This window comes from Acomys minous (genome assembly GCF_964271855.1).
Source record: "Acomys minous genome assembly, chromosome: 15".
NCBI lineage: Eukaryota > Metazoa > Chordata > Mammalia > Rodentia > Muridae > Acomys > Acomys minous.
In genome coordinates this window covers 89,781,553-89,808,361 of record NC_140497.1, presented here as the reverse complement: position 1 = coordinate 89,808,361, position 26,809 = coordinate 89,781,553, and the positions used below count along the sequence as shown (strand labels likewise).

The 26,809-nt window shown below is 38.0% G+C and overlaps 1 protein-coding gene across 10 annotated transcripts in view; it reads left to right on the top strand.

Moving 5' to 3' along the window:
• LOC311584562 (monocarboxylate transporter 2-like) overlaps positions 1-26,809 on the top strand; it is a 205,224-nt gene that overhangs the window by 147,005 nt on the left and 31,410 nt on the right. For 7 of the 10 annotated variants that reach the window (XM_084759013.1, XM_084759008.1, XM_084759011.1 and 4 more), the window contains 2 exons: positions 8,633-8,763; positions 12,541-12,790. In XM_084759013.1, coding sequence (XP_084615139.1) covers positions 12,571-12,790 — 220 coding nt within the window. In that variant the 5' untranslated portion in view covers positions 8,633-8,763; positions 12,541-12,570. Of the gene's footprint in view, positions 1-3,399; positions 3,545-7,341; positions 7,511-8,632; positions 8,764-10,843; positions 10,982-12,540; positions 12,791-26,809 lie in introns of those variants that run through there. The other 3 variants (XM_084759012.1, XM_084759006.1, XM_084759005.1) reach the window with 3 other exon arrangements.

Below are 26,809 nucleotides of genomic sequence, written 5' to 3'. Positions count from 1 at the left end.
GAAACATGGAAGTTTCTAGCATAGTAATGAAAATTAACACACAAACCTGAAACACAAGCCAAGGCTGGATATAAAATTTGCTTGGTGGAGTGCCTCCTAACATTTGTGAAACCCTAGGTTTGGTCTCCAGAAACCCAAAGAAGCGAGGGTAGGGGGAGTATGGTGACTTTAATCCTAACAGGAGCTACAGGTAGGAGAGTCAGAAGTTCAAGGTCATCCTCAGCCACGTAGAGGTTCGGAGGCCAGCAGTCCAAGATACAAAATAAGCCCCCTTCAAACAAAAGGAAACAAAAGCACCCATGGGATGGATGGTGACAATGTTCTTTTGTAGACAGCAGTTACTCAAAGATGTTCTGTTCCTATGAAGTCTCATAGTGAAGAATAAGTAGGATTTAAAGGTAATATTACAGGTATGTTTTTCCAGCAGTAAACTTGGACGTGCCCTGATTGTCCATTCTGATGTCAGTAAATGCATGTCAGTTGCCTTTTCATGCCTCTGTTTGTAGGCCGGCTGAATATGTTAAGGTGTTTTCGCTTCTGAAAGTATTTGAATAATCCAGGTAATTACAACTAAAGCTGCCCACATCATGTCTCCTGACCTTTATCCTGGAGACCAGAATAACTTTTCAAGTCATCGCAGGAGAAAGGGTTTACCAGGTATTTCCCTTTTCTAAAACAAGTTGGCGTTTCCTAATCTTCTCTCACAGTGCCTTCTTGCTCATGGCTCATGCTTGCAGCTCATCACACATATCAGCCTTTGTTTTCTGTACCCAACCTCAGATTGTTCTGTAAAGCAACTCCAATGTCCTTGCACTCACAACAACGTACCTTTGCTTCTCTGTCTTGTCTCTTGGAGGCTGTCTGTCAGCATCACCTCTGATGATTACTGTTGGGCTCAGCTGACTTTCACCACTGTTTTCCTTTTCAGGAATCCATGCTAATGGAGATCTGCTGTTAGTTTGGAAGGATGGATGAAGTCAAATGTGTCAACACATTTTTAAGCTTACTTTCAATTTTTTAAAAATTTGATTCTGTAAAATTAGAACGTATTCCATAGAAAGTGATTTTGAACTCAAAGGCATTTCTGGATTATGATGTAAGTTCTGGATGGTGCTGGTCAGTCACACAGCTCCAGGTTATGTGCCCTGCCATGAGAATGAATAAGCTGCCCTGCCACGTGTCCTGTTGCTAAGCAAAGGTTGGCACTCAGTGTTTCCTACTTGGTACTTTTCAATTTTAGTAGGTCTATGGGATGGAATGCCACTGTACAAAAAGAACATCTGTACATAGCAGGTCTATGGGATGGAGTGCCACTGTACAAAAAGAACATCTGTACACAGCAGGTCTATGGGATGGAGTGCCATTGTATACCAAAGAACATCTGTACACAGCAGGTCTATGGGATGGAGTGCCACTGTATACCAAAGAACATCTGTACACAGCAGGTCTATGAGATGGAGTGCCACTGTACACCAAAGAACATCTGTACACGGCAGGTCTATGGGATGGAGTGCCACTGTATACCAAAGAACATCTGTACACAGCAGGTCTATGGGATGGAGTGCCACTGTACTGCAAAGAACATCTGTACACAGCAGGTCTATGGGATGGAGTGCCACTGTACTGCAAAGAACATCTGTACACAGTAGGTCTATGGGATGGGGTGCCACTGTACACCAAAGAACATCTCTAGTGGAGAAAGGACAACAGATCTTTAAGTTCCCACAAATCTCCCAGTCATTCCTTTCAACAGGTTTCTATCACAGTCCTGATTAAATATTACTTGTTCTAAATTGTCTGAAAAGGACTCTACATTTAATTTCTTCATTCAGTTTTTGAAATTATAAAATGGTTATATGTATATAATTTTTACATTTCTGAACATATAGATTTTAATCTGCTTTTTTCTTAGTTGTTCATCATTGTCCTCACCCAACAAAGATTCTTTATTAAAACATACTTTAAGTACAGTAGAAACCAAAATAAACTAACAATACTGATTTAAAAAATATGGTCAAAGATATAGTCAGTATTCATATAATCTCCATTGTTTATGTTGTTGTTCAAATCAGCCTTTGTATAAATATGTATTTTAAGGGGTTTTGTTTTAAATTTTGCATATTTTTACTATATTTTTCTATATCTCCAGCTCCTCCCAACTCCTCTTCACCTCTCTATCCACTCAACACTATATTCTTTCTCTTTCTGTATATCAAAAGCAAAGCAACCCCAAGCATAACAAGAAAAAAAAGAAAATATAATAAACCAATCAACTAATAAGACAAAAAATATTTCCCCAACGCCCCCTAACCATCCCCATGCCCCCATCCCCCATCCACCCCCACCCCTGCAAAATTGATGCTTCTAAGAGTTGTTTTTTTAAGTTGATGGAGACACATGTCACTGGACTGCTGAAGGGCAGAAGTACAGTCAAGCGGCAGTTATACTGTATCCAGACAAACTACAAACAGAGGGAGAAAGTGAAGCCAAGATGAAGATTGCAGAGGGTTCCTTCTTTAACAGCCTCATTCTAAAGTGAAATAGGTCCTGAAGGAATATATTATGGCTTACAACAATACACTTAGGTCCTTAGTTTTAGTTTCGTGTCTGCAAAATGAGGACCATAGCTACCAAATAATTCTGTAAAAGAAAATCTGCATGTTGAAGTGCCAGGTGCCCTGTTCAGTGATAATTATCTATAATGTGGCATGTAAAACTACACATTATTTATAGCCAGATGCCGATTAGAAAATGTTATTTGCATTTCTATGTTTTGATATGGTATTCTCTAGGCATCTTCTTAAAATTTTTATAATTGTTCAACGGTATTAACTCACTTAGGTATGACTAAAACAGAAAAATAACAAAAGCCAAGAGATAGTTTTCATTTAGCTAACTTAAGTATAGATTCTTACTTCTTTATTTCACTTAGTGATCATATTTGGCTAACACCATCTCTATCTTAAACACTAAAAAAGTAAGTAAATGTGTACTATTACCTTAAAGTATTTTGTGTTATATAATTGTATAAAAGTTACACTCAGTTACTTTGATGAAATATAATTTTCTTGCACGCCTCACCTGAGCATCATAGACTATAGCACTACTATGGTATTCTTGCTGACACAGGTTTATATCTTTATTTTTACTGACTGTTGTATAATAAGTACCATGTTATTATATAATTTTCATAGCTATTATCTAATGAATGCATAAGAACATATCAAGAAGCTAGTGTTATTTCCAGCTAGTGTCCCAGGTGCCATTGAGATGCTCTGATTCCCTCATGCTTTTAACATGTTGACTCAAAGGAGGCAGGGGCAGAAGCTATGGAATCCCATGACTAATATGTGTGTCATAAATAGAACTAAAAGTGTCCATGCTTCTGAAAGGAACAATGTTCCACAGGAGAATTCCACTGTCAGGTGGCTAGAGGAGTCAGTAGTGAGAAGAGGCTCATCTTGGTGACAAGGAAGACCGTGTGGCCTCATGTCTCTGGCCACACTGATTCACTTTGTTGTGATACTTTAGTCCTGCTTGAATGGTATTGTAACTCCTACTCGCTTTCAGTAGATTTTACTTTATTTCCAACTTCTGCTACTGAGATTGGGATTAATATGGACCTTTTCGCATTCAATCTTTGAAAAGTGAGCATAATAATGAGTCAAAAATATTCTCCATACACATAAATTTTCTAGAAATATCCAGGGATCTTTTTTTTGTAATCCTATTAAAGCCAGTAATAATTTAATTCTTTTAAAACTGAGAAAGAGCTAAACGGTCAGTGTGCCAGTCAGTTTTTTTCTTGTTTATTTGTTTGGGTTGGTTTTGTTTTGTTTGGATTTGTTTGGTTTGGTTGATACAAACCAAACTCATCTGGTAGGAGAAAACTTCCATTTAGAAACTGCTTCTATAAGACTAGCCTGTAGGAAAGTCTGTGGGGTGCTTAATTTATTAAAGGTTGATTTCGAAAGACCCAGAAACTGTGATCAGTGCCACCACTGGGTAGGTGGTCCAGAGTTGGATAAGATCTCAGGATGAGCAAACCATGGAAATCAAGTAGGTAAGCAGTGTTCCTCCATGGCCTCTGCATCAGTTCCTGCCTCCAGGATACTGCCTTGAGTCCTGCACTGATTTCCTTCACAATAGCCTGTAAACTTTAAGATAAAATAAGCCCTTTCCTCCACACATTGGTTTTGGTTATGGTGTTTATCACAGCAAGAGGAAAGGAGATAGTAAAGCTAGGAAGTCTTTGAATATTAATTGCGGAATGGGTGATACCAAATATCCCAACCATTATTCAGGTTTTCTTATTGGTTGTTCTGAGAATGTCACTAAGAATGAGGAAGAAAGGGTACAAATGACTTCATAGCCTTGCTCCAGAAAGCTTTAAGAATTTTACATGTCCCTAAGGTTTATTTAACCTTTTATTTTATTTCTAGTGAGTCCTAAAATCAAGGTCTCTTCTCTCTCCAGCATGGTGAAAATAGTGTTAGAAAAATACCAACAACAGGAACATTAGGAAAAAACAATATGAATGCCCTACCTCTCCCTTTGAATTAGAGACAGGGCCTCAGCAAGTAGACTATGTTGGAATTGTACTCTCTCTAGAGACGTGGCAGGCCTTGAACATGTGATGTTTCTGCCTTAAGTTTCTGAGCAGACTGGAACACAGACTTGTGCCTCTAGGTTAGGCTCTTTTTAATACAAATAGAAGTACCTGCTACCGAATACAACCATTTCACAAAGAAACAAATTTATATGTGCGAATTAAACTTTTATATTTTAGCACTTTTATGTTATAAACTTATAATAGAAAAATAATAAATACTTATTATGTAATTTTATAAACATTTTAAAGCCTCACAAGATATATAGAACTATTTACCAAAGCTATCTGTAGTTAATAGCTTTTTATGTGTTATTTCGGATAATTTGCATGTGCATCTAAGCAGACATACAGGGTGTGGGTAAGGAAAAATCTTCTCTTGTCCATTACCCCCAAAAGCTTTCTTGAAGAGACTGACAACAGATGAACTCATAGCAAAAAGACATATTTTTATTTGGTTTTGAGATAGTGTTTTACACAGGCTCCATGGGGACCCTCAAACTTGAGATCTATGTCAGCCTCTTGCATGCAGGATTACAAGCCCGAGCCACCATATCAGGTGGTACATATACACTTGAGTAGCCTGCATGGTGGTGACTAAGAGGAGCGAGATTACCCACCTTGCCAAGGGAGATTTGCATGCTTACTTCCATTCATGTGATAAAAGAATATGGACCATCCTTTCTGAAGGGTAGGAAGTGATTTTTTTTTGCGGGGGGCGGGGGGGGGGGAAGGATAGTGGAGGGAAATATTTCCAAGCAATTGTCCCTGGAATTGGAATGCACTCAAAGGACAGACTTCTTTGACCAACACTCTGTGTCTTCAAGTTAGGTCCATGTGTGTCCTTTACTGCCAGGTTATAGATGAGATTTTAAGGAGATGCTGGAAGGTAATTGTGCTTTTCCACATCCAGCATTAAGGAACACAAACTGATGAAGGCACATGCTATGAAACTTCATTGAGAAAGAGAATCAAGAGCCAAGACACAGAGGCAGAATGGCCAGCAGTCTTGACTCTCAGACTGTGTCTGTAGATCCACACTTTGTGGTGTTGATCACACAGCCAGAACACCAGAACAGAGCAGCACATACTTTAAAACACATAGGAGCTGGCTGGAGAGATGGCTGAGCAGTTCAGAGTATTTGCTGCTTTTGTAGAGGAACTGAGTTTGGTTCCCACACCCACATGGTAGCTCACTCCTGTCTGTAACTGCAGACTCAGGGAATCCTGCACCTTCCCTGGCCTACAAGGAGACTGCCAGGACTTATGGACACTCATACTTGCAGGCAAGGCACTAATACATAAAAATAAAAAATCAATTTAATTAAATTGAACCACACCTTACTGTTTATAACTTTTAGCGTTTGTTTCACTCATCAGTTTGTATAGATCTGCTGCATTCCTTTCTTCATGTTATTGCATTAGTAAATTTCCTAATGAATAAAACAATTTCCCCTTTGAAATGACAGTCCTTAAGAAGTCTATTCAAACTCCTTTGCATAATTTGTAATTATGTTGTAATGATTGCAAAAAGTTGTAGAAAATATAGATATCAGTAATCTGAAGCAATCATGAAATTTCAGGCTGTGAAGTGAAGTTGTAGTTCTTAGCCTCAGTAGTTGTATATGAATTCTGATGAAACTACAGGAAGGTCCTACCCAGGCGGTGAAATTTAGAAATTCAGGAGAGTGATAAAATTGAGGGTTCTGGATATGATGTGTGCTGTCATCTCAGCACTTAGGAGGCTCTGAGGCACGAGGATTCTGAGTTGAAGACTTGTACAGTTCATGTAGCAAGCTTCAGAGCAGCCTGTGGTTTGAAAGCAAGATTCATTCAAAACCAAATAAAGAGAGAAATAACAAAAATGCAGTGAAAATGACAAGTGAAGTGATTTGCTGAATCCAGAAAGATCACTTTCTGAGTTGGGTTTCAGGGAAACTGAGGGTCATCGATGCTAATAAAAGAGACACCAGTAACAGCAACAAACTACCACTTGGTGAACATGACTTTGAGACTCTTTTGCACTTTTGATCCTTTATGCCTCTTCCATATTTTCTTGATTCAAATTACTTATTTCTCTGAATCTGTAGATTATAGAAATAATTTAATTGCCTAGGATAAGTGGAACCACTAAAGCATTATTTATTCATGCACCCTATAACACCCGTGGGACATGAGGCACACATAGGTAGAGTCACAGAAATAGTATTAGCAAATATGCTTTCCTCCTGTGATAGTAACAGCATTGCTTTGTAGTGAGGAGAAAGGAAGTAGTCCACCAAAACTTTTACTTTATGAAACTAAAGTAAAAATTTCACCTTAATTTTGATTAAACACAAATTCTTTAAACATGATGATGCATTGTTAAAATTAACAATAAATACATACATTCACCATTTTGTATGTGTGTGTCTGTGTTTGTGCACATGCGTGTGCGTGCATGCATGCCCTTGTGCGTAAGTGTCTGTAAATTAGAACGTGATATATCAAAGTCAGTAGTGAAAGGATATAATGTATATTAATTGAAATATTCAAGTTTGGGCTTCTGGATTATTAATCCATTTGTTTAAAGGGACCTGTGATATAAATTTATTTTTATAAATTAGATTATACATTGCAAGATTTCATAATAATTTTGCTGAACAGGTAAAATGTGTAACATCCTGAGATTTTCTCAGAGTCCCTTTTATTCTTCTTAACTAGTGTGTGTAAAACAGTGTAATTATTTGCAGACTGGGGATCAGAACCCATATAAAGATTTCCTACATTGATATGGACCAATTGCTTAGGGTTGGCTGTAGTTTCTGACTCACCCAGCTTTGGAAAGCCATGACAACCCTAAATCCAGCAGGACCAGTGCTGACATAAGCTGCACGTCTACAGCCCCTGGAAGCCCACTGAGTAAGAGCATTTCAGTTTCTTACATCTGATCAGTGACTTTCAGAGTCTTCCACTCTCTTTTTTGGTGCCCACGCACCCTTCAACTTCTTACACAAGCACCGTTAACTCACTGGTCATGATGTCTGCTTTGAACACTTTCTAACAGGAAGCCTTAGATCAAAGTAGGTGACTTCTTATTTAATTGAGAAAACCTTTAGTTTTCACTTTTTCTTATGCTTAATATACTCAAAATCATTTGTTATAGCAAAGTTTATGTATTCAGTACCATATTAAAGATTATAGCTCAATTAATGACATATAATCTATCAGATATGTAGATGCCATAAGGAAATTTGAATTCTGAAGCCGATTCTTTGTGTCACATGGGTGAACCTATATTACTGATAATATTTGTCTTAATTTGTTAAATCTTTTATGCACACACGTGTGCACACAACAGAATTTAGCACCAAATTATTTAAATAGACATAAGGAATCAAGAGGTACCTAGTGAATGTCAATACATTTTCTTTTTTTAAGATGTAATTTGTGTAATCTATTATGTGTCTGTGTCCATCCAGGTGTGTGCTCATTTGTTTATAGTGTAGCTGGAGGCAAAGGCCAAGTCCCAGTGGCATTTTCAGGAGCCATCTGCATTATTAGTGATCCTGAGTCCCTCACTAGGATCTGGAACTCATCCATTCAGCTTCACAAGCTTTCTTACAGGCCCGAGAGAGCCTCCTTTCTCCTCTTCCTAGAATAATAAGAGAGCGCCATGCGCTGGACTACCTTCAGTGATGCTCGGAGTTTCTTCAGTTCCTCATGGTGGCACAGAAAGCACTTTATCCACTGAGCTATCTCTCCTGGCCCTTTAACTGGTTAATAATTTTTTTTAAGAAGCTGATTCTTCTTTACTTTGCACTTTTCATTTTTAGCTCCACATAAATATAAATTTGATCGCTTTAGGCATACCTTAGTGATTAAATTAATGGATTCCCATGTGTATCGATATATGCATGTGCACATATTCAATTATTGTAGCTACAAAAGATGTGCAGAATTACTGGGGTAAATTAAACCTAGTGAGTGATGAGGCAGTGGAATAGAGTTATACATTTAATATTTGTTTTTCTTTTTCTTTAGAAAATCTGCCGTCTGCTCTACCTCTCCTATGATACTGCCTTCAAATACTTCACAGCAACGTAAAAGTGACTAGGCTTAAACATTCTACATCCCACCCAAAGAAATCTGTTCCAGTGGTCATCTGAGAACAGGTAAGCATACATTTTTTGCTTCTGATCATACTTACAAATACAAGGGACAAAATGTAACAGTTTCCAAGTATGCAGACTACAACAGAATTATTGATAAAGAAAAACAGCATGAAGGGGTATGTGGATTCGGATTGAATCTTGACTTGATCAACTCAAGCGTCTAGTAAGCAAGAGGTGAGAGTTGTGTGGTGTACTGGTTTCCAAAAGGGCCTAGGCCTTTAATACTATGACCCACTAGCAGAGTTACAGTAGAAAGTTCCCCCTGAGGGCTTATGATCTGTCAAGCCACAGGTTCTCAGCCCTAGTGACTGGCAGATGTTCATTGCATATTGCGGAGTGTGTCATGAATCCAACCAGAAAGTGGTTGGTTGTTTTTGTGCTACTTGTCCTTAGCACTGTCACCCCTGAGGGAATACATTTCTTTCTAGCTGTAGCTCTTAAAAGTTTCTAGCTGGGTAAGATTCATAGGAAACTTCCTCTGGTGTTATGCATGGCTCCTTCAAGTGCTCTGAAAGAGAGTCAGTAGAGAAGAAACTCTCAGCTTCCTACCAACTAGATTTCTCCTTATCTGTGACTCAGTCATGTGACATCTTCAGTCTCTGGGTCTCACCACTGGGTTCTAGAGAGTAGCCAAGAGAAATCACATAAGGCTTTGATTTTAGAAGATCTGTGGGACTTCAGTGGACAAAACCACCAATAGTGCAAAGCACTCCTGGCATTGGCATTTCTGGTCTTTAGCTTATAGTTTCTTGTGGGGGTATTTCATGTGGAGCAGACCTACGCCCAGTGAGAAAACACTCACAGGTAATCCTTAGGAGTCTATGGCAAGTGTTGAGGACTTTTATTCTAGCAGCTGGAGTGAGTGGCGTGGGCTGTGCATATCTGAGGTCCCACCCTGGGAGTGGGGAAGAGAGTGCAAGCACAGAGCACATGGGTCTCAAATGAGCTGCAGGTTTGAATGTGTTGGCTACAGAAATCTCTTATTTCTCCATGGAGGGGTAGGACCAGCCAGCAGGAAAGGAAGCCATGGCCCTCGGGCAGGTTGTGGGAGCAAGTGGATGGGGGGGCGGGGAAGGGATGTGAGTCTGGTGTCCTTGCCAGGAGGAAGGAGATGTGTGTATTTACACCTTTTAAAATGACAGAAAAATGCATTGCAAAATTTTACTTCTGAATGTTTATCATATCACATGATAAAGTGTATAATCATTTGGACTCATGGATTAGTAATGAACGACTGTTTACTTTTCATTATGAACATTGGAAATTTAAAAGGCCATGCTTTTACTCTTTGTAACCGTGTGTGAATTACACAAGGCATAGCTATTTAGTCCATAAATGCCCCTTGATATTTCTTCAGTTATTGTTGGGGTTCTCTTTTATAATTTTCAAGAAAGAAGGAAATTAGTAACTTCTCAATTTAATTTTAAAAAGTTGTCAGAAGCAAAGATTTGTAAGACAACTTCCAGGGCCGATTGCTGTCTTCTACTTATTTAAATAATGTTTACAATCAGCTTTTCCCTCTGTGTTCTATAAGCATTATGCACTGATAAAGATCCTGTTTTGGGTGCTCAAATATTGTAAATTGATTATCATACAGCAATAGTACTACTTTAAAACCTAATAAATGAAAAGTTAGGAGAGAGATAATTAGTATCGTTTCCAACAAGAAACAACTTAAAAAGATCTTACCACACTGTAAACATGTACGCCTTTTAAAAGTAATTCTTGACAAATCTGTGAGGTTTTCTTTGTTCTTTGTCTATGTTTTTGGTTTTTCGTTAAGAAACAATACCCACTTTCCAAGCATCATTTGTCTGTGTCTAAACCTCCTATCTTGTTGCTGGTTTCTTTAGACAAAACAAACAGAGAGACAGACAAACAGAAAAAAAATAGGATCCAAAAATAAAGCATAAGAATCATGTAGACATGCCACAAGGCTAGACTCACAACTGCGAATATAAAATTCATTTTACTCTGTGCGCACACACGCGCATGCGCGCGCGTGCGTGGGTGCGTAATTACGTGCGGGGGTGCGTAAGTACGTGCGTGAGTGCGTATGTCCGTGCGTGAGTGCGTACGTGTGTCTGTTTACTGAGGCGCACATGTGGAGAGTGGAGGACCGCTTCTTTTAGGAATTACTTCTCCACTTCTACCTTATTGGTTCCCAGAATTGAACTTAGGCTTTCAGGCTTGGTCACGAACTTCTCTAACTGCTAAGGTATCTGCTGACTCCAATCTGAACTTCCTGTCATTTTGTGTTTCGATATGTCCTCACCTCCTCCCTCTCTTCTTGATATTTAATTTAGAATAATTTGTTACTATACATTACCTCTTGGGGAATGTTAAAGAATTGAAGGGATTCTATGTTTCAATAGCATTTAAAATGTCTAAGTGATACTGATCACCACCTACTCTCTCAAGTAGAATCGGAATCACATTTGTCACTCATTTCCTAATTTCTTCTAAAACTGTACATTTAGATTGTCCTAAAAATTATCAACACACGACCAAGCAGTTTATATAATATACTAAAAGAAAAGAGTACAGTATAAAATATAATACATTCACTATTAACCATAGTTTCAATCAAAAATTGAATTTTATGATTTTTAAAGTTATGATTTATACTGAAAATATTTATATGTTGTCTAAAACTATTAGTGCTACTAAAATTCTATAGCAACTAATAAAAATAATAAGATGCCTCATAAAATTATATTATCATTTAAGTTAATCAGGAAATAGTCATATAGAGCAATAATGAAATTAAATATGTACCATTTTAATAATATCAGACGAGTGCTTTTCTCTAGTTGGTTTTTATTCCCTAGTGTCTATTATCAGTATGATTAAACTGCAGTTATCCAACTAGTTTATATAGAAAGCTTCACTGGAAAATCATGTGCAATTATGTCAGTATCGGCAACAATATTAGAGTTCAAACATGCAATATAGACCATGTAGCCAAGAAACCTTACAGTATTCATTTGCCCCTTCCAATAAAATCTTGTGGATCTTTGTCTTATAATTAAAGTTGATAAAATACTATTGGTCCCATTCAGAAGCATGGAAGATACAGTCACCTCTGTGACCGTTGGTGAGTATGCAGAGGACATTAGACTAAATTATATACAGCTGACCCACAAAAGAAAGGATCTCATTTGTTTTTGTAGAAGGTTAAAAAACCCAAACAAGCCTGAAATCATAGATATCAAGCACAGAGGGTGGTTTTCTTAGGATAGGAGACCGAAAGGAAGCAGGTGTTCAGAAAGAGGAGCTGTTCAAAGGCTCAGAGCTGCAGCTGCCTGGAATCTGTGCATGCAGAGCATATGTGTACATTGACCCTGTATTGTACACTACCAACTATGCTCTCTGTTAGGTAATCTAATACACAGATGCACATGCACATACACACACACACACACACACACACACACACACACACACAAACACACAGAAGAAAGCACTTTCTCTTGAATGTTAGTGGTTTCTTTTCCTCATGGCACTGGAATTTACATCTAGATTCTTAACTTCATGTCCAAATTATTTTTCCATAATTAAAGGCTTTCAGATTTTTACCTCTTAGTAATCAAGGCTGTATTCTTATAGATTTTTTATTGTTTTGATTTTCTAATAATTCGCCAAGTACAAGAGCATTAAATGTATTAATAAAAGTCATATTGTAGCTACAATGAAACTGCTATTTGAACAACTATCAAGGGTGGTACACAACAGCAGAGATATAACATGAACTGTTGTTACTTCTTTTTTCAACAGGATACTTTGGTCTCCAGCAGAGGCCCTGAAATGCCACCGAAGTCTCCTGAATCGACTCAACAACCCCTTCCTCCAGACGGAGGGTGGGGTTGGATAGTTGTCTTTGCATCCTTTATCTCCATTGGGTTTTCCTATGCCTTCCCCAAAGCTGTCACAGTGTTCTTCAAAGATATCCAGGAAATATTTAAGGTCTCCCACAGTCAAATCGCGTGGATCTCATCCATCATGCTGGCTGTCATGTACGCAGGAGGTAAGGTTCTCGGCGTAAGTTGATTTCTGGAATAAGAATGTAGTTTCTTATCACCATATCCATAAACTAAACCTCTTATATATTAACCAGCTAAAATCAGCTGGAAGCCTAGTTAGGACTGCATTTTAATAATTTTGAATGGTTTAGCATGATTTATCTGTTTACTTATTTTGAGTCTTAATAGGATCTTTGTTGGAGTGGAGAGTCGTTTGTATAAACGAGGTTTGCGAGATTACCAAGATTTCAAGTGAGCCATTTGCTCTTTGGTTGGAACGAACACAATACTACTAACGTTGACATTATGTCTCCGCATGCCAGAGCTGACCACTGTGGTTTCTTTTGGGTGAAAAGGAAATTTATGTCTCTGTCCGTTTATAATCCCAGAACAGTCTCCATTTGCACTGCTCAGAGTACTGCTTCTATGTACTGTCTGCACATGCTCAATGTTTTGTAGGTGGGTAATTCCTTAATGCTCTAGGACTCCCAAAATAATGACATGGTTTTATTTAAATGGCTGCTTCCGATTATATTTTTAGAGTGTCTGTTAAGATGCAAGTCATGAGTGAAAATGGATACATGAAGCCAGCTCATATTGGAGCGTTTGATATAATGTAGAATTCTCTTTGCTATATGACCTATGTCTTTAAAACCTTCTCACCTGCACACAGTCCAGATTTATATATATATATATATATATATATATATATATATATATATATATATATATATATATATATATATTTGTATATGTATGATATATATATAATTGTATATGTATGATATATATATATATATTTACTTGGAATCTATGAGTTTTAGAATTTCTTTTAATTTCAAGAGATAAAGACTTAGAATTTAAAAAATTAAAGAAATACATAAATTATCTAATGTCTTTTTAAAATTAAATACATAAAGATAATGTGATCCTTAGAACATTATAAATAATAACCAATATTTATTAGAATTTGCTGTTGGCCGAGGCCTCATTCCATACTTAAATTGTGTGATCTTTCCAAGTCCTCTTAATGCCCTGAGAAATGATTTTCCACTTTCCATTCTGGGACTCAGGACTAGACAAACTAGTTTTCCAAACTCCCAGGGTTCATTTCTAGATATGAAACTGAGCCTCCAGACTCCTAGCCACCATGCCGTCTGCCTTTTTCATGTCTTTCTCTTCATCTCTGCAATGTAGCTGAACCAGGCCAAGTCAGTTCCTCTGAAAACCTAATGCAGTGCCCTTGCCTTGCAGGACTGACAGACATTCTACCTGACCCAGAGGCAATACTAATTATCCTTTAAGATGTCGTCTGGCTAATGTCCCACCAAAGCAAACACTTGACCCATGAATAATCCTACTGTATGTGTGCGTGTGTGAGCATGTATGACAAGCATGTTGTGTTAGTGTGTATCTTCCACTTTTTATATTTTATTGGTCTAGATTAGTCAGGATTTTTAAAAAATTTAATATATTTTTATTTATTCATATTATATCTCAATTGTTATCCTATCCCTTGTGTCTCCCATGCCTCCTTCCCTCCTATTTTCCCCTTACTCCCTACTCTTATGACTGTGACTGAGGATTAGTCAGGATTTAAATAGATTTATATGGTTAAACTCTTAAGTTTTTTTTGAGTATCAAAAGTTTCATTTAAATTCTATTTTTACTATGTATTTGGAAAAACTATGATTTGAAAAAAGCTTTCTTAGAATTGCTTTTTGGGTGCTTGCTTTAAGGATCATACCTTGAGATGTGTCCAAGGTTTTTTTTTTCTGCCTCTTAGGTATAACCAAAATAGATATCTCGGTAGACTTGAAAAGGTCTATTGAATTTGGACATCTATTTCTTTCATAATTTTTTGTTGAAAATATTGTTGCTCACTTAAAGTCAAGACACAGAATTTGATGTCATTAAGGTCAATTCCTGAGTTGTCAACTCTCAACGTTTCATGCATAATCTGCAATTTTCTGTAGCTTTAGGGCATGCAAGTTTCTTTTTGCTCCATCAGTGCTTTCTGTGGTACCTGCCTTGCACCCATGACTTCATGCTCTCCTCTAAACCTACTCCATCTATTGAGCAAAGAGAAAAGACACAGGAACAAAGGTCAGCTGCATTATTTAATGTATGTGTTTGGGATTTATGAGCTATGAGCTTCATTTCTACCTATAGCCAACTGATCAGAACTGATTATTGCGCTACACTGAGTCACGGGCCACAATAACTGTGGTCCCCCTGGAAGAAAAATGGAAACCGTTATTTTCCACAGGCAAAGGAAAGCTGGTTCATAGATGTGCCACAGTCATGGCACAGACTTTGAGCTAGCTAGATAAAAAAGAGATATGAGAATGAAGAATGATAATTTAATTCAGTATGATTTTAATTTTCTCAAATTACTTAGAGTGACATCTTAATGAACACTTTTTATTAGACATGTTATATATATGTAACTTTATTTTATGTATACATTTATTTTCTTTTAAAGATATGTATGGTATAAATTTGAAGAGGCACAAAGAAGAGCTCTTTTTTTTTTTTTTGAGACAGGATTTCATGTATCCTGTGCTGGTCTTTGTCTCATTATAGAGTTGAGGATGGAAGGATGACGTTGAACATCTAGTTCTCTTGTCTCTACCTTCCAGGTGTGGGATACCCGCATGCAATGGCATGGCCAGGTTCTGTAGTTTGGGGGTTGAATGTGGTATTAAAGCCTAGATAAGTTCTATACCAACAGGAATACAACTCCAACACATAATGGAAAACTCTTGAAATTAAAAAAATATGATAGTAATTTGATATTTATAATTTTTGGAAAAATCATTAAGGTATTTAGAGTAACAGAAGAATAGATTATGTCTAAATTGACATTAATAGGTGTTTTGTGTGTGGTTGTTTTGAGAAAATAATTTAAGGCACAGAAATATACTGTGTAGGAACTAATAATGGTAAAATCTAAAACAGATCCAACTAAGCCTTTAGAACATTGTCTCAAATCCTCAATTATCAGGAATGCAACAGTTTGCATCCCATTCCTGGCTATGTAGGAAACAGTATTATACAAATCCAGGCTTTTGTGTAGTGGGAGGAAAACCCAAAATCCATTTAACTGTAACAAATACTGATGGATGTAGAGTTTATCCATTCACATGGTTGCTTATACCATCCACATTTTATGTCACCCTTATAAGCAAGATTTATCTTTGAATAAAAAAGTACTTTGCATTGGGCCTGCTGGTGCACATCCAGGGTCCTAGTACTTGGTAGGCAAAGGCAGGAGAAGTGCACAAGTATAAGGTTAGCCTGGTCTATGTAATACGTTCTAAGCCATCCAGGGATACACACTGAAACTTTGTCTCAAAGACAAACAAACAACAATAACAACAAAAATAAATGGATCAGGTATAGTGGCCCATTTCTAATTTAGTCCCAGGACCCAGAGGCAGAGGCAGGTAGATCTCTGTGAGTTCCAGACTAACCTGGTCTGCACAGTGAGTTCCAGGACATCCAAGACTGTGTAGAGAGACCCTGTCTCAAACCAAACAAAAATACAAACACAAATTAATAAGTAAATGAATGGAAGAGCAAAGAATCTGCTAGGAGGTTGACTTCCCAATAGAACAAGTATACTGCATCTATGGAATCTCAGCAATCTGTATAAACAAGATGTGAACAATTTCAACCCCATTGGCCTTTCCAATGCAGATGGGGAAAATGTCATGGAACCCTACCGCATGATGATGAAAAGCTATATCAATTAATGATTGAGGAGAGAGGGAAAATTTGTCGTCTTCTGTAATGAGCCACCTAGTTGGCTGCGGTTACCCAATACCAAGTGATCAGCCGCACAGACATGCACACACAACTGACAGTAAATGAACTTTACAAGTGCATATGCACGTACACACACACACACACACACACACACACACACACACACACACACACATGTATGTATGGGCACACCAATGATAGTTAAAGATAAGAGAGGTCATGAAGGAAAAGGGTAAGGGCTCAGTGGAAGGAAAGAGAAGGAATGTAGTATTTTAATTAAAATAAAAACATTTACCTTCATAAAATAGAAAAGAAAACTAAAGGAAGTGAAATGTTTTACGAATATAGAAATAATATATTTTAACATTAAGCAATAACTTATATTTAGGAATTTACATGTATATACAGAACAGAATAGCAATTAATTAAAAAGTGGCATGATTTTGAAAGGGAGCAAGGAGTGGTATATAGGAAGCTTTAATAGAACGAAAGACAAGGGAAAATTACATCATTATATTATTACCTCAAAAAGAAAATAAAAGAAAAAGAATACTGTAATGAAATTTTTGTTTCTTTGTAAACTCAGTTATGAGATATATATATATGTTTTTGTTTCAATCCCAAGTGTGGGGTTTTGGTTTAGGCTTTAGTATGTCCACAGCTGATCATTGCCTTCTTCAGGGCATAGTCTTTACCTGCTGGTAAAAGCCTGCTCTATGTAGAATGAAGAGGGTGTGGCCTAGGACTCTGAGGGAGATAAACAGGAGGGCCTGGAGGGAGAAAGTGTGGGGTGTGGTGGTGGCATGCTGAGTATGGCCTGCGGCATGTAGCTGTTCGGAGAGACCAGGGACTTGGAGATAGCCAGAAGAGACTGCTTGCTGCATTTGCTGTTGACAGAGATTGGTATTGCCCCCAAAGGATCCATTGACCCTAAATAGTCCAGAGAAGTAAAGAAGTCTGTGCTCCCTCTCTCCACTAACTTTCCTTCTCTTACCCAAGGTTCAGAGGTTGGTATAAGGGAGGCAGACGCTTCAACACTCCAGATAAAATAGTGTGTCAAGAGGAGGGCCAACAGAATAAGTTTTTTTTTTAAATCCAAGTAACAAAAAATGATCATTTTGAACACTTCAACACAGAACAATGTGAGAATTTCATGAGAACTTTAAAACATCCGCAGCATACACCTGCATACACATAGCTCCTTAGCCTGGGGTGGGACTTGGTAACCACCCTCTGTGACCATGCTTAGATTTTGGTGGCTTCATCATGTGCAGATCTTAAGCATGTAGTGACAGCTACTGTATTAAGCCCGGTTATGTCAAGCTAATATCATTTCACTAAAGATGTCCAGTACTTCTGACCCTTACAGTCTTTCTTCTTCTTCTTCTTCTTCCGTGATGCTTCCTGAGCCTTCAGAGGAGGAGCTGTAATATAGATGTCCCACTTAGAGCTGAGAACACCATACTCTATTATGTTCTGCATTTTGACCAGTTGCAGGCCTCTCTATGAATTCCTACCCACTCCAAAAAGAAGCTCTTCTGATGAGATGCACTGATGGGTCTTGAGCACAGTTAACAATATCTAGCATGAGTTCTGTCTTGTGGGTGGGGTTTAAATATAATCAGAAAGTAGTTGGTTACTCCTCTAACAATCCTAAAACCATTGCACCAATGGCTATACCATGCCAGGACAGTCTATACTATAGCTCAAACAATTTGCAATTTAGGATTACTGAATATCTTTCTTGCCTAGTAGCATAAATAGACCCTTACAGCACTATGAAAGCTATTACATAGGGATGAAGCTTTCAAGATGAGGCCAGATTTCTTTGTTCCAAGTACTATTATTCAAGTATTTTTTATTTTCAGTGATATCGTCTTGTTACCAAGACCAGTGACAGTAGCCTCTAATGTTTGGGCTTCTATGGGGCCCTAGGACAAATGGAAAAGAGGTAACATATATTTGACACTGGACATTTATTTTATATTTGATATAGTGTGATGTCTGGGAGAGGTATTGCCCTGTCATTATAGAGTGGAATCATTTAATGTATTTTTATATGTGTGTGTACATAATTTATGAAACTTTGACAGTAGTCAGTTTTTTATGTGGCTATTTCATAGATCTTTAGTGTTAATTGTCCCTCCTGTCACTGCATCCTGTGTGCTTCCCTCCCATTCACTGCCATGTTTAATCCTTCTCATTCCATTATTCCCCCTATTCTCCTTCAAACTACCCCTTTCCTTTGAAGTAACATGTGGACTTTTAGTAGTCCCGAGTTCTCAGTGTAGTCTGATTTTAAAGTACATATTGCAAGTTTCAAATCTAGCTCGCACATACGAGAAAGAGCAGATGGTGTCTGTCCTTCTGAGCCTAGGGCACCTCGCTAAGAATGATTCTGTGTGGATCCATGTATGTAAGCTGTACATTTCATTTTCATTTTTATTCTGTGGCCAAATAACATTCCATCATGTAAATACACCATGTTTTCATTGTCTATTCACCTGATGATTGACATCTAAACTGTTTCTGTTTTCTGGCTATTATGAATATAGCTAGAATGAACAGAAATGTCTGAGTATCTCTGTTGTAGGATACATTGTCCTTCGGGAATCGTTGGCTGATGGGGTAGAAAGTTGTTTTTATTTTTTTATTTTTTTTTATCTTTTTGAAGACCTTTTACACTGACTTACACAGTGAATACCACAGTTGACACACACTACCACTAACAGTGAATAAGTGTTCCTCTATGTTTACATTGAGGTAATATCTGCTTTTGTAGTCACTTCTTAAGATTTAGCCTTCCTAATGGAAGAAAAACAGCACCATCAACAAATAGTTCTTGTCAAACTTTATAGCTATCAGTGCAAGAGTGGAACTATTTCTTCCTCTCTCCTAGCACGCACCTCAACTCTAAATTGATGGAGAACCTCATCATAAGACTTCATCCCTGGGCCTGTTAGAGGAGGCAGTAAGGAACGTTCTGCAACCAAGGCATAGGAAAGGGGTTGCTGAATATGATCTTAGTAGCAAAGGCGTTAAGACCAGCAACTGACAAACAGGCCCTCATGAAACTGAGAGCATCAGATGAATGCGGGCCAAAAATTGGCAAGCTAAAGGGAGTTTTGCATCTAAAAGTACAAGGAAAAAGCAGATTTTCAATGTAAAAGTAATATTGTTTCTCAAGAGAATGATGGATCTGTAGAGACAGAGTTTCCTTTCTCACTGTTGAACTCTTTTAACATTGTTTTCTAAGAATAATGACATATGTTGATTTTGACTAGTAATTCATGACACATGTTTGCATGTACTTTGTGAGATGGATTATATGTCAAAATATAATGCAATATTTATAAATTCTGTTGTCTGATTAATTGGGGGAACAAGGATATTTAAATCTTTGGGGAGTGGGTAGAGACTCTGTGGTGATTGTACATCATTAGCCTGAGCTAAGGTGCTAGGAATGCCTAATTTCCAGGTGTTTTTGGACGTGATCTTGTAAAGAGAGATGAAGTTCAACCTGTAACCTGGCCACCAGGGTTTGTCACAACCTCAAGGGTGGCAAAGGTAGAAGCCATAAGGGTACATACATGGAGAAAATTCAGGCCCAGAACAGGGAGGGAGCACTTCTACTTGACAGTCTCAAGAAGAGAAATTTGGGGTTTGGACACACCTTGGCCTCACTGTTGTTCCAGGCTCACTCCACCCTGGTCACATTGTTCCCAGGCCCTACAAATATTTACAGCAAGTATCATGAAATATGATTTAATTTCCATCTAAGCTTGAGTATTTTATGTCTCCTTTTTCCCCTGACTTACTTCTGTGACCTTACTGAATGCTTTCTTCAATGAGCCAAGTTTTTACCTAAAGATTTCATATTTTCCCTCTCTCTCTCTCTCTCTCTCTCTCTCTCTCTCTCTCTCTCTCTCTCTCTCTCTCTCTCTCTCCCCTATGTGTGTGTGTGTAGCCCAGTCCAGCCTTTAACTCATTCTACATCACAAGATGCCTTTAAACATGTTTTACTATCCCAGTCTCTCAAATTTCAACTGTCTTTAACAAGTCTTGAAATATGGAAATTAGATTTCATCTTTTCACATGCTTATAGTGACTTTAAATTTGATGGATTGTGTCAGAGAATTCAAAGTAATATACTTTATTTTTAAAAAATCTAATTTTGGAAGAATAACCTTATTATTTCAAAGAGGATTTTACGTGATTAATTTGGATGGCCATCCTTGAGCAAGAATTTGCTTGGAAGGTCAGATTTGACTATAGCAAGCACTTTGTACATAGATTTGTCCCTAAGCTGATAGCGACTACTGTTTCTACACATCCATTGCATAAGTATCTGTTAATTGTCCTCAGTGACAATGATATCTAAGTACTTCGATGTTGCAGCCAGGGATAAGGTTATAATAATTAATTTGTTCATTTACTTACTGTATGGATATGTGTTCTGTATCTGTGCAAACTGCGCAGCCCAGCTGAAGCTCTAATGAGCCATCAGATGCTGTGCTTTCAAGATGTCTTCCTTGTTTAATTATGGTTCTGCTGTGAATCAGTGAAAAAACACAGGCAGTGTCCGAAAATTGCACATCACCACTAAGCCTGGGGACTATATAAGCATCAAAATCAGAAAGCACAAAAACACAAGGAATTTGGTATTGGTAAGAGCATGGAAAAAATCTATATTCACTATTTCCAAGCTCCACTAGGAAAGATTATCATTGCTTTTGTATTCTTATAGATCATAGATGTTGGTCCGTTCACATTTTCAACACATGGCACATGCCCACCAAGGACTTTGAAAGCTCTGTGTGCACTAGTATGCACATTAGAAATATAATGTGAGTAAGCACATTTGCAGATACAGAGTCTGAAATAACAAGAGTAAACCATAGCATTATAGCTCCTCTGGTTCAGTTATGTCAGACTATTTCCTATGCTCTCTTTATCACTAATAACTCATCTTTATTCTAATAATTTTACCTATAATTGTGTAGCAGTGAGAAAAGCCTGCACAACTGCAGAGCTAACTTATATAGAATTTAGTTGTGTTCTTGAACACAACTTTCCCACATTATTAAAACAGAATTCTTTACAGCTGTATTTTTTTTGAAGTTACAGCAACAGCATTAAGTATAAAAGCTCAGGAAAGCTTTTATCAAATATTGACAGTTTTGAAAACATTAACTGATGAGCAAATAAATGATGGTTCAGAGCCTTGGGTTATTCTCACTAGAATGTGCTGTTTGCTCTAGAAGTTTGCTGACTCTGGTGGCCTACAAGTTTCTCCTGCTCTTGTGGCTTCACCTCTCACACAGATCAATGACTTCCACCACAGAGTAACAGCCTATGTATTTTCTCAGCACACCAGGAAGTGAGTGTGCATTCCTGGAAGGTTGAACGCAAAGGAGACCATTCAGAACAAACCTCACACACTACACATTTACCCCCTTCTATTTATAGGGTGAGTAAAGGGCACCTGCCACTGAGACAGTAATTGTAACCAAAGGAGAGAAGAGGGACAAAAGCTGAGGTGTGACTGTGAATATGGGATTTGGGTTTCTTTTACTTTAAGTTTTTTTTTAAAACCAGGTAAGCCAATGCTAATACCATATATTGCTATGGAAAGAGAACCATCTAAAGGTTGAGGAGGTTGACCAGTGTATATGAACACCTGCACCATGCATGAGGACCAGGCCTCGTGTTCCTTTCATCCATAGACATGGTGGGCAGGTGTGGAGGCCTTTGCCTCTTCACCAAGACAGGCAAATCACATTCTGCCTTCATTAAATAGAAACTTCAAGTTTTAGAAGAGTTATAAGGAAACAATATGAAATTCTGGAAGTTATAGGTTATGTGACTAGGTGTATTAATTAAATTCTACAAAATTGGAATTTCAGAAGAAAGAAAATAGAGCCGTTAGGCCAAGAGATGCCTGAAAAGACCAAATTTATAGCATATGGTGTCAATATCCTGTAGAAACTATGGTGCCAATACAGAATGAATTAAAGCAACTTTTGTAAAATAATTTAATATAATTTAGAAAAGTTCACTAGTGATCAATCTAGTCAAATGAAGGCAATATTTATCATGTTCAGTATCAATGCGTCAAGCTATCCTTTACTGGTGATTATCATATTATCAGTGTACTACAAATAAAATAATGTTGAAGTCAGGTTTAATCTCCAGTCCTTCTGACTGTAGTGTTCATGCATCTGCTAACTTTTCTGTACAGTGGCATATAATCTGCCCATTACGCACTCTTCCATTTTCTTTTGCTAACTATGTTAGCATGGTGTTCTGCGTTAGTGCTAAATATATCCCATTCATGGATCCCACCGTGAGGCATGGCTGACCGAGGAGCACGGTCTATGGAGGACAATCACTTTGAATCCATTTGATATTTTCTTAATTATTGTTGTCTTTATTTATAATAGATTAAATTTCTTATTTCATTTTTAATCTCCTCCATTTTAACAACATTTATGATTTTGACCTACATTTTTTAGAAGTAGAGTTTAGCTTTTGGAAGACACAGGTCCCTTGGCAGTAGAAATAAATCACGTGTTTTGAAAAGTATTTACTATGGTAACATTAAATTCTTCCAGCAGGGGGTGTGGAACCTGAGGAGGCCACTTCCTGTAGCCCAGTAAAACTTCCAGTGGAGGGAGGACACCAACGCACCCACAAAATCTTCCACCCAAAGTTTGTCTTGCCTACAAGCAGCACACCAAACTTCCTTCAAACACTGATTTGAATTCTCTTTCAAGTAGCTTACATATTTCCAGTTACTGGAAAGTTTTTACTGTCCTATTTGGTGGTTATTTTTCCCCCTTGGTTCATGTGTTTCTCTTTGCTTTACATTAACATCTGAATATTAGAAGTAAGGACTTATTGCAATTTTAGCAGAGCAGCTTTCTCATTTGTCATTCAGTAGAGACATCTGGCCAGGGTGTCTTTTGTGGCTTCTTTAGGCAGGCTATCTAGTGCCTGAGTTACCAGGCGGACATCCTGACACCTGGATGTGCAGAGCTGTTCCTGGAGTCTACACCTACTGTTGTGGACCTGGTAACTGGGTCGTTAGAGATTGGCTAGGATCCTGGGTCCAGGAGGACTCAAGTGCCAGGAACCTGTATCCAAATAAGGCCATCGTGAAATCTAGAGTTATAGAAACTTACCTAGCAGTAGGCATGCCTGGGCCGCAGTCTCTGGAGATGATTCCTGGATAAGTCTGGACTCTTAACTCCTGGAGTGAGCCTTGGCCTTGAGTCTGCAGGAAATGGTGTACGGTATGGCTCAGGTCCACTAACCTTGTACTTTGTCACAAGTTTATAACTTGCAGATTAATAATTCTTTGATAGTTATGTCTAAATTCACCTCTTCTGAGTCCAGACCCAAACTCATAAAGCTTCTTTCTAACACCTTCCAATGCCTAGTAAGCATTTTTAATGTGACATGTTTTAATTTCTACTTTGAGCATTATTCTCCAGTTCAGATGACCCAGCTGTGACACTGCTGTGCTTGTTCCTTCATCCCCAGTTAGCATTTCTGTAGCTTCTCCCTGATGAGTGTATATGGTAACCGATCCCTTTCCCAGCCTCTATTGCCGTTACCAAGTCCACAGCCCTGACAGTTGTACTGCAGGGCTCTACTCAAGCCTATGATTTCCTAACCTCTCCTCTCAACAACTACAAGTAAAATACAGAAAGCCAGGTTTGGTTGTGTGTGAGCGCACACGTCTCATCTCACTGTGAAGACCTACTTCCCCATTTCTCCCCCTGCTCTTAGCTGCTACCATCTCTCTTCTTGATCACTTTAATTACAGTCTCTACCCACTATTCCTAGAATGTGCCAGCAGCCTTTCTCCACAGATTGTCACTGTTTTCTTTGTCTACAATTATTTCCTGTAAGACTAAGAGGTGGTTTCAGTATCTGCTCCATTTCAGATATTTATATAAAATATATCTTTGTCTAAGTATATTACAGAATTCCTAAAATCGTGACATTATATCTCATCAGTTTTATCTACCTTCTTGTATATTATATATTTCCATCTGCAACATTTCACCATCTAATGTACTGTTTCTTTCTTGCAGAACTTTCAGAAGTGATAAAAATATCCTTTAAATCTGAATACCCAATAAATGCTATTCACTACCCTCATGTGACCTCTGAACACTTGAAATGAGGCTAGTTTGCAAAGTAATTGCATTTTCATTGGATTTAATTTTAAGCAACTTAAAATTTAAAAGCCTTGGTTAATCACAGGTTACTGTATTGGTCACTACACATCTGTAATGCAACCTCCCTCTCCACTGGAAATAATGTCTCATGAACATGCCTGTTTTGTTTACTCTTGTATTCCTATTGGATGAACAAAGTACATTCTTGAAAAATAATTTTTGAATGAATGGGTAAGTGGATCATTTTCAAAATGACAACACTGACCATGAAGACTCTGAAAGAGTGGCCTCTGGTCCTACCATGTGACTCACTGATGGTGCAATTGTGCAGGAGTCACTTATTGTCATGTTCCTTAGGTTGTTCGTAGTTTTTTCAGATCTAATGAGGGCGTGTTGAGGTTCTTCTTTATTCCAATAATCATGCTAGATGTTTACATATCAAAATGTAAAAGTCATGGTCCCTAGAAAAGATGTTCCTCTTCAAGATGTCTTTGTACATGGCTTTTAGAGAGGAAAGAAGAAACAAAGGAGCCTGAAGGCTCAGAGGATGAGTAGAAAAAAAAAATCGCAAGGTGGATCAGAGGAAAGAGAAGATGTAAATGCTTGGAAAGACTCAGCATTTCAGCATCAAGGCAACAGAGAAACATTTATAGTTAATTCTTTCCCCTGTAATGAGGGTGGAAATGCCGTAGTCATGATCAGACACAAGACATCCATACCGCATCCATGTGCTGCTGCGCAGTCACAGTGCTAATCTACAGAGAATGTTCAGAAATGTTGACAGCGCTTCAGCTTCCGTTAGACTCTTCCCAAACGATAGTTTCTTATTTTCAACTGTCATCCTCTTTTGCGTTGTCTTTTTATTCCACTGTGGTCTTCTCTGCAGTGTGAGAAGAGTTTTCCTTGTGTGAGCTAATCCACAGTGTGGGATGCTCCTTCTTTCCTTGCTAACTAGAGATGTAGGTTGTCGAAATTCAAAGTTGTGAGTAGAGTTGCAGAGAAAAGGGAAACCAAGTACAGCAACTCAGTGTCCATTTCACAGGCATTTACAGTGCTAACATTAGAACCTGGCCCTCAAATATCTTATGTGAAACCTGTCCACAACACTTCCCTGTGCCTTCACATGTATTTAATGTTATAGGCTCTTCATGGGCTCCATAAGCTACCAGGTGCTATCCAAGAACAGTTTAGAGCTGAAAAGCTTGTGACAGTGGACATCTAGAGTAACCACTGCAACTTGCAAGCGCATCTTTCTCTGCCCAGAATTCAGTGACCGAGGAACTAGGAGGCCAAGTAATGTGAGGACGAGGGCAGCCTGTTACCTTCTGTACTTGCCAGGGAACATAGTGAGTGTCTCTACAAAAACTAAGTGGACACTTGTAGTTCCATACCAGCTGTCAGGCGCATGTGCTGGTGTGGACACAGCTGCATACATGACAAGGAGAAAATAGCCTGTAGAATCTTCTATCCATCATAAATAAAAGAATTGAAGCTGATCTAGTTAACCCAAGCATATAAATCTCTTTCTATAAGGCAGATCACAAGTTGCAGGAAGTGCTCAGACATTTGATAAGCAGCCTAGAGAGGCAGGGCTAGAGCTTATAACATAGTGGTGACTGAGTGTGTGGTTTAATTAAACAGCATTGCCAGGTAGTAATTCCACTTAGGATGTCTTAATTAAAAGTATGTCTAAAGGACGTTTTTCTTTTTAATCTTAAGATTGATACTCATACATTTATCAGTCCTATATAAACTGTAAAGATGAAAAGAAAGTGTTGCTAGGAATTCCTACCTAGGAAAATATTTGGAAATGATCATGCAAAGTTTAGTGTACTTTCTATTAAAAATTGCTAAAATATCATCACCGTGTCCCAGGTTCATGGGATAACAAATGCTCTATCTCTATGTTGCATGAAAGTGTCCTGTGGAGAAGATGTCCATGTTTAGTGACAGAGGTTCAGGGAGCACCTCTTTGCTTTTATTCATAGCTAAATAGAAAGCAGCTGGTGAGTTCTCACTACTATTTTGTAAGTCTGATTCACTAGGAACCTCTCTTACCTTCAC